Genomic DNA, 12897 nt, shown 5'->3' with positions numbered 1-12897 from the left:
TCGTTTGTTTTGATGAAATAAGTGCAGAGACCTGGAGCGAGACCAATTTCATCCGCGACAGCCAAGGGTTGACCGTACAGCACACGCGAATCTTGGTTCGATCGGCGAAGGAAAGGTTAGTTGATTGGATTGCTGGCGTTGAAGTTGTTCGAACTTTGTTGATCTCAATTTAAAGTGTATCGGCAGTACCGGTAGTTACGCAATTCTTTCACATCTTGTTTGGAGTGATTTTTCATCAACGACATTGTATTTATTCTTGTGTAAGCAAATATTTTTATAGGATTGTTTCGTTTAGCTGATACATTAATGAAGGAAAATTAAATTATAATACGTGTGGTAATATTACATAGAGTTTTAAGGGTTTAATTGTACATTAAATTTGAAGGTTCAGCTTTAAAAGCTGTAAATGGTCTCCATATCTCAATTAGGACCAAAGGGCAATTGTATCAAGTGAGCACGAGCAGGGAAATTCAGAAATAAGAAATAACAGCATTAAATTAAACGACAAAGAAAGTTGAAAATTCTATAGCGAACAGTTACTTCAAATTAAGTTAAGCCACAAATATTACGCTACTCTACTCTACTCTACTCTACTCTACTCTACTCTACTCTACTCTACTCTACTCTACTCTACTCTACTCTACTCTACTCTACTCTACTCTACTCTACTCTACTCTACTCTACTCTACTCTACTCTACTCTACTCTACTCTACTCTACTCTACTCTACTCTACTCTACTCTACTCTACTCTACTCTACTCTACTCTACTCTACTCTACTCTACTCTACTCTACTCTACTCTACTCTACTCTACTCTACTGTACTCTACTCTACTCTACTCTACTCTACTCTAACTCTACTCTACTCTAACTGAATAGTACAAAATTTCACTACTTTTTTTTAAAAAGTAATATTTTTCCGCTTATCGCTTTGACTGTCCGAAGGGTTCTTAGGAACTTCAGACAAAATCAAAGAACAGAAATAAATCATCATCGTAGACTAAACAAATATTTTCTTGTTTTTTTTTTTTAATTATTTTCACAGTTCTGACATCAAATTCGAGTTCTGTGACAACTGTGACCCCATTTTAGTCAATATTTTCAGGTAATCGAGTTTGGTCTGAATTTAAAACAGTGGTACCGTTGTCACGGGTGACATTGGGTCTGGGGTGAGATCGGGGCATAAAAATTTCAGCATTTTTGTATGACCCAATCTCACCCCACCGACCCAATGTCGCCCCTAACGACGGTATGTTGTAAAATTGTATAACAGTAAGAAATTCACTTTTTTATATAAATACTTGAAAATAATGTAAAATGATTAGTTTACCAATTGCCGGGACCCGTATTGTAGGGGTAAGCAAGGTTGAAAAAAAATCTCTTCGAGCGAATAATGATTGCCTGAAGAAAGGCCCTCTGAGTATGCTTTGATCTCGTTTTTCCTGACTGCCACTTGATCGCTGGATGTGGCAGAGACGAATAAAAATTAGAATGATTGGGTTTAGTCATCAACTTGCTGCGATCAAGATCCAATCTTGCCCCTTTACTGCCAGCAGTCATGGGTTGTTACAATCATCGACAACACTCTTGACGAATGACAGCTAGTCGTGGCAATTTGAGAATAAAGGTTATTCTCAGCAGTCTTATTCGTGGGGTGTAACAGGCAGCGATTAATCGCAAAATTAATCATAGTCGCCAGATTTTCAACACTGGGGGTAAGCGTGGTTGCCTCTCACCCAGTCGGCCTGGGTTCGATCCCAAACGGTCTCGGTGGCATTTTACGAGACGAATTTTGTCCGACCACGCCTTCCGTCGGACGGGGAAGTAAATGTTGGCCCCGGTCTAACCTGAAGGGTTTAGGTCGATAGCTCAGTCCAGGTGTAGGAGTGGTCTCCCTGGGTCCTTCCTCGGTGGAGTCGCTGGTAGGCAGTTGACTCACAATCCAAAATTCGTCAGTTCGAATCCCGGGGTGGATGGAAGCTAAGATGTAAAAAGAGGTTTGCAATTGCCTCAGCCATCAAGCCTTCGGACACTTAGTTTCGAGTAGGAATCTCGCAAACAATTTATTTTATTTATGTTAGTGTACTTACTTACTTTACTTTATCAGCAACAGGTCTATCGACCCAACGCTGAACTAATCGAAGATTTCCAGGATGCTCGATCTTGGGCCGCTCGTCTTCAGTCGCCCACAATGTTGGCCGCTCTTGCATCTTCGTCGACTGCACACAGCCAACGCGTACGAGGCCTTCCACGAAGCCGACGACCCCGTCCAGGTTCGCTACTGAATATCGTTTTAGCCGCCCGCTCGTCCGACATTCTGGCTACATGTCCAGCCCACTTCAGCCTGTCGTGCTTGATGACTTTTACGATATCAGCATGTTTGTAGTCTTGGTACAGCTCGAAGTTCATGCGCCTGCGCCACCGGTCTCCTACTTGCTTGCCGCCGAAGATAGAACGCAGGATTCTCCGCTCGAAGACCCCAAGTGCTCTCTGGTCAGCCTCCTTTAGCGTCCATGACTCGTGACCGTAAAGAGCTACAGGGAGTATCAAGGTCCTGTACAGCGTGATTTTCGTAGGCGTCCTTAGGCTGCGGGACCTTAGCTGGCTACGAAGACCGTAGAAGGCCCTGTTTGCAGCACTAATCCGCCGTTTCACTTCGCAGCTCACATCGTTGTCGCACGTCACGAGTGTACCAAGATATACAAATTCATCCACCACCTCATATCTTTCTCCATCTATTTCCACCTCCGAAACACCATCACCTGCACTGCCACGCGCTCTGCCAGCAACCAGATACTTGGTCTTGGCAGTGTTAATGGTCAGTCCGATCTTCGCAGCTTCCCGCTTGAAAGGGACGAACGCCTCCTCCACTGAACGACGGTCGATACCAATGATGTCGATGTCGTCAGCGTATCCAAGCAGCATGTGCGATTTAGTGATGAGTGTTCCGTTTCTTTGCACGCCTGCCCTTCGCGCAGCACCCTCCAACGCTATGATGAACAGTAAGTTCGAGAGAGCATCGCCCTGCTTCAATCCATCCAACGTAACGAAAGCTTCAGATGTCTCGTTGGCTATTCGCACGCTTGATTTTGCTCCGTCGAGCGTTGCACGAATCAGTCTTATAAGCTTCGCCGGAAAGCCGTGTTCTACCATAATCTTCCAAAGTTCGTTTCTTTTGACCGAATCGTACGCCGCTTTGAAGTCGATGAACAAATGGTGTGTTTGCAGGTTGTACTCCCGGAACTTGTCGAGGATTTGTCGCAGAGTGAACATCTGATCCGTCGTTGACCGACCCGCTCGAAAACCGCACTGGTATTCGCCGACAAAGGTCTCGGTCATCGGTCTCAGCTTGCTCCACAGGATGCGGGAGAGTACTTTGTACGCTGCGTTGAGGATTGTGATGCCTCGATAGTTGGCACAATCGAGTCTTTGCCCTTTCTTGTAGATTGGGGTGACGAGCCCGTCTAACCAGTCGGTCGGAAGCTGTTCTTCGCACCAAATGCGTAGGATGATTTGGTGCAGAATCTCGGTCATCCGCGTACCCCCGTGCTTGAAAAGTTCGGCCGGAAGTTCGTCATTTCCCGCGGATTTCCCGTTCTTGAGCTCTTTAACAGCCTTAGCTACTTCCTCCAACGTAGGCGGGTCCACAGCTTTTCCATCTTCCTCAACGTGTATTCTGTCCTCGACGATTCCCTCTCGTGCCTCACCGTTCAACAGCTGCTGGAAGTGCTCCTTCCACCTAGCCGCCACCGCAGTCTTGTCTGTCAACAGGTTGCCTTCCGTGTCGTTGCACATCACAGGGAAGGCGTGGTTTTCCTTCTTACACCGTTGACAGTTGCGTAAAACCTCCGCTTATCGTTCGCGTTGTACTGTGCTTCCGCTTCGGCAAGTACCGTTTCGTCGTACTCCCGTTCTTTTCGGCGGTGGATTCGTTTCTCTGCTCTTCGCAACTCACTGTATCGCTCACAGTTTCGGTGCGTACCCTTAACGAGCATACGCTTCCTGGCCTCGTTCTTCTCGTCCGTCACTCGCTGGCACTCCGCATCGAACCACCCTTTGGGTTTGCGTCCTCTGGTCGTGCCGATCACTTCGGTAGCCGTTGTGTTGACGATGCTTTGGAGGGCTCCCCATTGCTCGTCCAGGTTACCCGTAGGCGCGTCCTCGTTGATCCGCTCGTCGAGCTTCCGACTGTACTCTGCAGCAACGTCGCTGCTCGCGAGGCGCTGGACGTTCAACCGCGCTACCCTCGCAGTCCGCGGGGTCAGCACGTTCGACAGCCTAGCTCGGATTTTACACGCTACCAGGAAGTGATCAGAGTCGATGTTCGGTCCTCTGTACGATCGGACGTCCATCACGTCCGAGAAGTGTCGACCATCCACCAAAACGTGATAGATTTGTGTGCACGATTCGCCATTCAGGTGTCGCCAGGTGTGCTTCCGAATGTTCATGCGCGCAAAGAAGGTGCTACAAATAGCCATTCCTCTGGCTGCGGCGAAATTGACCAAACGTAGGCCGTTGTCATTCGTGCGAGGATGAAGGCTCTCCTTGAAACGTTTTAAAGAGTTTGATTTGAGTTTTTTCTACACCAATTTTTGAATAACAGAAAACAAAATAATACTAATTTTTCTTGTATGTATTTATTCATGTTTTATTTCTTTCTTCTTACGTTAAATCAACAAGTACAATTCGGTCAATTAAATATACACTCGGAGCAATCGCTCGGTAAACCTATCGCTAGAATTACTTCATCCGTAATTCTGTAAGATTAGTTCACTTCGTTGCGCAAGAATCGCGCCTTTTTTTCGTTTGATTAATTCCGCATTCACAGTGCTCGATATAAAGAAAATGGCATTATATATTACGACCCTATCCGGATGGCGTTTGTTCAGTGTTCAGTGCATCACATTTGGACATGAATCTCTTAAACTTAAGGTAAGCTTCAGAAGGGAACAATAACTTATCGGGCAAAAGTTTAAGATTAAATGCTTGCGTTGGGAGTGTGGCAGAAGGTGCGTCATCACCGCGGAGTTTCAACAACAGCAAAATATATTAAAGTCTTTGGATGATCTTCCGCAGCCGGGCGTGATCGACGGCAGGACAGCGTCCCATCGTCTAAGGTTGCCACGGGTGGTGGTGAGGCTTGGCCGTAGATCCGGACGGGGCCGACGCGTGGTAATCGTACGCAGACTCGTTGGACTCTTCCGAGCTGTGCGGTGGTTGCAGGTGTTGGTAGTGCTTGACGTTGTCATCGTTCGAGCTCACCGGAATGTAGTTGTGGTTGGGAGATGCTACTGGGAGGTACGTGTTGGCCGGTTTTGGCGGTGGTAGATATCCGTTGTTGGTTTTGACTGGTACTGGCGGCAGGTAGGACTTGGAGGGCTGGTCAAAGGTTATTTTGTTCTGAGGTTTGGCTGGCGGAAGGTACTGCAGAGTAGGGGCAAGGTAAGCATTGTGAGCGGATGATGAGGTGGGTGTCTGGGTTTGGGTATAATCGGAGATATCGTTGGAAGATCCAAGGTAGGTTGAAGGTTTGAATGGTTTCTGGGCGTGGATCGAGGTGTGCAACGGGGATACAACCTGGGCCGGAGTTTGGACGTTGATTGGCTTGATGGCCGATATGTACTTGTTTCCGGAGTAGATGTCCGGAACGGGTGCATTGACCGATGATGCGTAGTGCCTAACTCCCTTTGCTCCAGTGGGATACGTTGGTTCTGATAGTTGTTGTGGAATACCATAACTCGGTGGAAGGTAGGGTGTTGCCAACGGAGCTCCATAAGACGGAGATATCTCATGAACTTTGTACATTGTTGGCTTATAGTGGGCAAACGCGTCATAACTGTACGGTGTATCCCAACCATGACCCGTGGGGACGGCCTTGATCGAAATTGCTGGACTCGGTGAGTGCAGCGCCTTGATCAGCTCGGCAAGTTCCTTCGAGCCAATGCTATACTTTACCGAACTGTCCGCGAGCGAATTGAACCCATGCTGGCTGACCGGAGCAAAAAATGAACTCTGCGGAGCGGCAGCAAACTTGTACGACGGCATGCCAAAGTACTTGTGGCCCGAGTACTGTGGCAAGTTGAACGAGGGCTGCGCAATGCCATAACTGTATCCGGGATGACTTGGTGGGATGTAATCCATGTGACCGTATCCGACCGGGGCTTCACGTTTTCCGTGCGGGGTTTTGGCTGGTGCTTTTGGTGAAGCAGTCACAGGTGTGGCCTTGGTAGGTTTAGGCTTTTGTGGCTCCTTAGCAGCCAAAACGGCTGCCGATAGCAGCACGATGGCTGCCAGTCTGAAATGCTGTGAAATAGAAAATGAAAGAATAGCTTAATGTAAGGCGTTAAAAATAGATTCAAAGATTTATTTTTTATAAACACGGATTCTAGCAGAGTTCTAACAGAGCAGGATAATCTAATGGCATTCAAGCACAAAAGTTCCAACAATTCTAGCTGGATTCTAGTTACTGTCAACAAATTTCAAAATATCTATAGATATATAGATGAATTCCATAAAATATCAGATTGTATTGCATCAATATTTGAAGTGAGATCAAAAAATTTCCCCGTACAGTCCTAGATTGTATTGCTTAAATTTTCGATGTGGGGTCCAAAATTTAAAAAAAAATGTTAGGAGCTTAATAATTCTCTATTTGACAATGCACAGTGGTCCAGAACGCAAAATTAAGTGGAAAATGGATTTTCCAAAAAATTGCGAAGTTTTGGAGCTTTGGTGTCTTCAGACGAGTTGTTGCAAATAGAAAGGGGCAACTTTTGATTTGGTTGAAAATTAGGGTGGTTCACGATTAAGGTGATTTTCAAAATCTAACCTTTCAGGAATATTTTTGGGAATTTTTTCGTCTTCTAGAAAGTTGTCAGGCTTGCCATTTCATGCAACTTTGTCGAAGACATCAAAATTTTATCTCGTAATCTACGCCTTCTACGACCAAATTTATAGAAAGCATCTGAGCAAACCTTCAAAATCCGTTTTTTGAACGTGGCAATTCAGGGTTGAGTTTTAGAGAAAAGTAATGTTCGGGGCACTTTTAGAACTCTAAAAAACAAACATTTTTCTTATTTGACATAATTTTTAAGGGAAAACTATATGGGACCTCCCTAACGAAATTCGAAAATTTTCCTAATATATGTTTTTCCATGTAATTTTGCCCGAATCTGAATCTTCCCTCAGAATTGAGCCAAAATGTCGAAAAATCGATTTTTGGTCATATTTTGGGTTTAAATGATAATTTTACATGGAAACCCAAAATATGATCAAAAATCGATTTGTTGACAATTTGACTCAATTCTAAGGACAGATTTAGATTCAGCGCACAGTGGTCCAGATCGCAAAATTAAGTGGAAAATGGATTTTCCGAAAAATGGTGACGTTTTGGAGCTTTGGTGTCTTCAGAAGAGTTGTTGCAAATGGAAAGGGGCAACTTTTGGTTTGGTTCAAAATTAGGGTGGTTCACGATTAGGGTGATTTTGAAAATCTAACTTTTCAGGAATATTTTTGGGAATTTTTTTGTCTTCTAAAAAGTTGATGGGCTTGCCAATCCAAGCAACTTTGTCGAAGACACCAAAATTTTATCTCGTAATCTACGCCTTCTATGACCAAATTTATAAAAGCATCTGAGCAAACCTTCAAAAATCAGTTTTTGAACGTGGCAATTCAGGGTTAACTTTTAGAGAAAAGTGATATTCGGAGCACTTTTAGAGCTCTACAAAACAAACATTTTCATTTTTGACATGTCAATTTGGACTTAAGGGTCAAAAGTTACAGCCATTTTAAGGTAAAAAAGATGCAAATTTAAAACTTAAATATCTCAAAATGGCGCAAGCCAAATTTTAAGCACTAGGTTGCATTTGAAAGAAGAGATCTAGCACTACAAACGCTGAAAAAATCTCAGGGGTGTTTTTCTTTAAACTTGAGATATCTTCATTTGAAAAAGTCTAATTTTCAAGGGAAAACCATATGGGACCACCTAACGAAATTCGAAAATTGTCCAAATATATTTTTCCATGTAATTTTGCCCGCTGAATCTGAATCTGCCCTCAGAATTGAGCCAAAATGTCAACAAATCGATTTTTGGTCATATTTTGGGTTTCCATGTAAAATTATCATTTAAACCCAAAATATGACCAAAAATCGATTTGTTGACATTTTGGCTCAATTCTGAGGGCAGATTCAGATTTAGCGGGCAAAATTACATGGAAAAATATATTTGGACAATTTTCGAATTTCGTTAGGTGGTCCCATATGGTTAAAATTAGACTTTTCAAATGAAGATATCTCAAGTTTAAAGAAAACACCCTGAGATTTTTCAGCGTTTGTAGTGCTAGATCTCTTCTTTCAAATGCAACCTAGTGCTCAAAATTTGGCTTGCGCCATTTTGAGATATTTAAGTTTTAAATTTGCATCTTTACCTTAAAATGGCTGTAACTTTTGACCCTTAAGTCCAAATTGACATGTCAAAAATGAAAATGTTTGTTTTGTAGAGCTCTAAAAGTGCTCCGAATATCACTTTTCTCTGTTAACCTGAATTGCCACGTTCAACTGATTTTTGAAGGTTTGCTCAGATGCTTTTATAAATTTGGTCATAGAAGGCGTAGATTACGAGATAAATTTTGGTGTCTTCGACAAAGTTGCTTGGATTGGCAAGCCCATCAACTTTCTAGAAGACAAAAATTCCCAAAATATTCCTGAAAAGTTAGATTTTCAAAATCACCCTAATCGTGAACCACCCTAATTTTGAACCAAACCAAAAGTTGCCCCTTTCCATTTGCAACAACTCTTCTGAAGACACCAAAGCTCCAAAACGTCACCATTTTTCGGAAAATCCATTTTCCACTTAATTTTGCGATCTGGACCACTGTGCAGCGGGCAAAACTACATGGAAAAACATATATTTGGAAATTTTTCGAATTTCGTTATGGTGGTTCCATATGGTTTTCCCTTGAAAATTAGACTTTTTCAAATGAAGATATTTCGAGTTTAAAGAAAAACACCCCTGAGATTTTTTCAGGGTTTGTAGTGCTGGATCTCCTCTTTCAAATGCAACCTGGTGCTTCAAATTTGGCTTGCGCCTTTTCGAGATACTTAAGTTTTAAATTTGCATCTTTTTTACCTTAAAATGGCTGTAACTTTTGATCCTTAAGTCCAAATTGACATGTCAAATAAGAAAAATGTTCGTTTTTTAGAGTCCTAAAAGTTTAAGGTCATCACTTTTCTCTAAAACTTAACCCTGAATTGCCACGTTCAAAAAACGGATTTTTGAAGGTTTGCTCAGATGCTTTCCATAAATTTGGTCGTAGAAGGCGTAGATTACAAGATAAAATTTTGATGTCTTTGACAAAGTTGCATGAATTGGCAAGTCTAACAACTTTCTAGAAGATGAAAAAAATCCCAAAAATATTCCTGAAATGTTAGATTTTGAGAATCACCCTAATCGTGAACCACCCTAATTTTCAACCAAATCAGAAGTTGCCCCTTTCTATTTGCAACAGCTCGTCTGAAGACACCAAAGCTCCAAAACTTCACCATTTTTTGGAAAATCCATTTTCCACTTAATTTTGCGTTCTGGACCACTGTGCAATGGCCAGGATTATGATGCATTTTGAAAATTAAAAAAATATAACTTATCACCGTTTATTTTCCCAGGCATTGGTCAATGGAGGAAGGGAACTCACGGTGTGTTTTTTAGAACAAACTAATGATAAAAGCAACTTTTTTTTTTGAAGATAATTTTTCGATTTTATGGGAAATTTATACAAAAAGTCACAGAAAATCGGTGCATTCATGTTGATATCACTCAAACTTCTTATGAATATGCCTTGGGGACTCTAACCAACTATAATTGACCAATTTTTGACCACCACAAGAAAAAATTGAACCAAATTTACCAGATTGCTAGCATTCTTTGAAATTACTCCAAAATCCACACTGGAAATCCCGATACGACCGAAAGTAAATCTTTTCTTTGTACAATTTGTCATTAAAATACAGCAACACATTGTCCGGATACGAATTTGAGCATTAAACAATACAAAACATATATTAACATAACATAACATATATTAAGCTGTTTATTATCCAATAGGTTCCGAAAATTATTGTTTCAATCCTCTGCCACATCACACTATTACACTTTAAAACATTTTAGAATCTTTCACATTGTAGAGAACAGTTTTCAGAACAAGTTCCATAACAAAGTATCAGATTTGGTTCAATATAAGCAGAGATATGCCCAATTTCCTGAAAAAAAGTGCCTTTCTCAAAAAAAATCTTAATTTATTTACCTTTCATATGATGGGCTCCGCCTACTAAGATATTTTTTATGATGATAATATTTTATTGAAACATAAAAATCATAACAAGTTTAGACGAAATTCATGAAAATTATTCAATGCCATTCATTACAAAACTCAGTAGGCAGTGACAATCGTGTGAAAGGTAATTAATCTAAGAAATTTTGAAGAAAGGCACTATTTATTTCAGGAAATTATCATTTCTCTGCTTATATTGAAACAGAACTGATACTTTTTTTTGGAACTTGTTCAGAAAACTGTTTTCTTGATTCTAAAATGTTTTATAATGAAATGGTGTAATGTGGCAGATGATTGAAAAAAGATAATTTTCGGAACCTAATGGGTAAAGAACAGCTTATTAAATAAATAATCTATGTTTTGCATTGTTTAATGCTCAAATTTGTATTCGGGCAATGTGTTGCTGTAATTTCATGACCATTTGTACAAAGAAAAATTTAACTTTGTATCGTATCGGGGCTAGAAATCTGTTGAATTTGGTTCGATTTTTTATTGGAGGTCAAATATGGGTCAAATACAGTTGGTTAGAGTCCCCAAGGCATATTCATAAGACGTTTGAGTGATATCAACATGAATGCACCGATTTTCTATGATATTTTTGAACAAATATCCCATAAAATCGAAAATAATTCTCAAAAAAAAATTGTTGCTCTAGATCCCCCGACGGAATTTTTCGGTATACCCCGCAAAATGTTGGAAAAAAAAATTAGACATACCCAATTTTTTTATCTTTGAGGTCTCAAAAACTACACCGTAAACTCAAATTGATTTATTTCCGGCTGTATCTCGGCGAAAACTCAACCGATTTGGATTATTCTTGTTGCATTCGATTCGGAAGGATGTCAAGAATCACCTACAACGAGGTAGTTGCATTTCCAACTTTTTTGACCCCCTTGGTGCTTCGCGTAAGTTTGACCCCGTTGGTGTTACAAGTGTTTAGTTGGTTGGCAATTTAACAAACTAAAACATGAACAAATTACGTTTTTCTGTTAACTTATTTTTATTAGGTCCATTTAGAAATACACAAATCGAGTAAGGACCGAGGGACCAAATTACTTTTTCATCATAAAAACATAAAATCTAATAGGTTTTAGGTAGCTTGATTGTTCATGAGAATAAAACTATTTAATTATTTGAATAATTTTCAAAATGATTCAATATGATTAATTTGTTTTTTAATCATAAGTTTTCATCAAATCTAAGTTTTAATGCATAATTTTTTTTTATGAAATTAAGCCCTTTCATGGTGCAGTACATCATTTTTATTGTTAAAGACAAAATGTGTTAAATTATGTCAAAATGAAAAGCAACACAGACAATGCCTTTTTGAAATGAAATCTAGAATTCATCATGTAATTAGCTTTTACAAATGACTGAATAAATATTTTATAAAAAAAATAGAATAAATTTTCTGCTGATTACACTTCAATTTCGGTGAGATTTGGCAGTTTATCTTGATGTTCGAAGACAGTTTTTAGGGAGTTGAGGAGAGACGAAATTTTTTTTTTTTTTTTTTGACAATGTGTCAATAATTTTTTTTTTTTGCTGAGATTCAAATATTTTGAAACATAAAAAAATCTGATAATTGTCCCATTTTATTAAACAAATTGTCACTTTTTTGCTCAAGTAACTTTATCATTTGAGTGAGATATTATTGTTTGTTCAATTTTGAATATTCAATAAACCCTTTTTAGCACTCGGGACATGTTTAGCAAATCTTCACAGTTCACAGTTTCGTTAAAGTTTCACACTTTATTTGACTATTTATTTAGCATAATTTGAACAGAACGTTTCATTCCAACTGAGTCACGTATACTTTTGATCATTAGGGGTGAGTCTCTTTCATCCAAAATAAAACTTCATTTGTTCGTGCATCTTCTCTGGATGACTATTTTTATATAAACTAACCATCATCCCAAACGTCACCAGGTTTGTCTTCTTGAAATTCACTGATACACTGCACAACACAATACGTCTCTGTACGCCAGCATCCAACGGTTCACCAAAATCCCCTTCAACTTTGCCCGCAAATCTCCGAATGTCCTTCCAGTCAGGGTCCCCAAACCAAATCTGCTCCAACCACACCACTCGGTACCACCCCAAAAAACTATGAAACGGATAGAAAATTCGAAACGAAACAATACACACGCCGGCAGTGCCGTTTTCCGCGCGCGGTCGACAATAATGAAATGCGACCGAGCTGCCAAAAATCACTTGTTTATATATACAACGACCCAGTTCGCGGTCGGCGCCGCCACGGCTTCAAAGCCAATTCCGATGTCCGTCGTCCCGATGGCGTTTCGTTGCTTGCTTGCTGCAGCTGAGGCGTCGCGGCGTCCGTCCACGTGGTTGATGGTGGGCATTCTTTGCGAATCTCCCGCCCAAGATCACCCTCGCTTGGACGCCCATTTTGGGGGGAGGTTGGGTTTATTAACGAAAGATTTATATTTTTTTAAATGTACAAGTCGACAAGTTCGTCGATACCAGTGCACCGTAGGGTGTCCATAATAAGGGACTTTTTTCAAAGCCTCGCTTCACAATTTAAATATAATTCCTTGAAGTAGATCTCTGAT

General features: G+C 40.6%; 2 protein-coding genes across 2 annotated transcripts; both read right to left on the bottom strand.

The window, feature by feature from the left end:
• Positions 1–2177: 2177 nt before the first annotated feature.
• LOC119768934 lies at positions 2178–3794 on the bottom strand. The gene has a single exon (XM_038260754.1). The coding sequence runs from the start codon at positions 3792–3794 to the stop codon at positions 2178–2180; it is 1617 nt and encodes a 538-aa protein (XP_038116682.1).
• Positions 3795–4620: 826 nt separating this feature from the next.
• LOC6050691 lies at positions 4621–12518 on the bottom strand. Its single transcript, XM_001867220.2, has 2 exons — positions 12233–12518; positions 4621–6302 (listed from the first exon to the last, which is right to left on the bottom strand). The coding sequence occupies exons 1-2, from the start codon at positions 12236–12238 to the stop codon at positions 5112–5114; spliced, it is 1197 nt and encodes a 398-aa protein (XP_001867255.2). The 5' UTR covers positions 12239–12518; the 3' UTR covers positions 4621–5111.
• Positions 12519–12897: the final 379 nt, after the last annotated feature.

The sequence above is a fragment of the Culex quinquefasciatus genome, chromosome 3 (assembly GCF_015732765.1).
Source record: "Culex quinquefasciatus strain JHB chromosome 3, VPISU_Cqui_1.0_pri_paternal, whole genome shotgun sequence".
NCBI classification, from domain to species: domain Eukaryota; kingdom Metazoa; phylum Arthropoda; class Insecta; order Diptera; family Culicidae; genus Culex; species Culex quinquefasciatus.
Note: the sequence above shows the minus strand (reverse complement) of the source record. Positions and strands in the feature narration are given on the sequence as shown.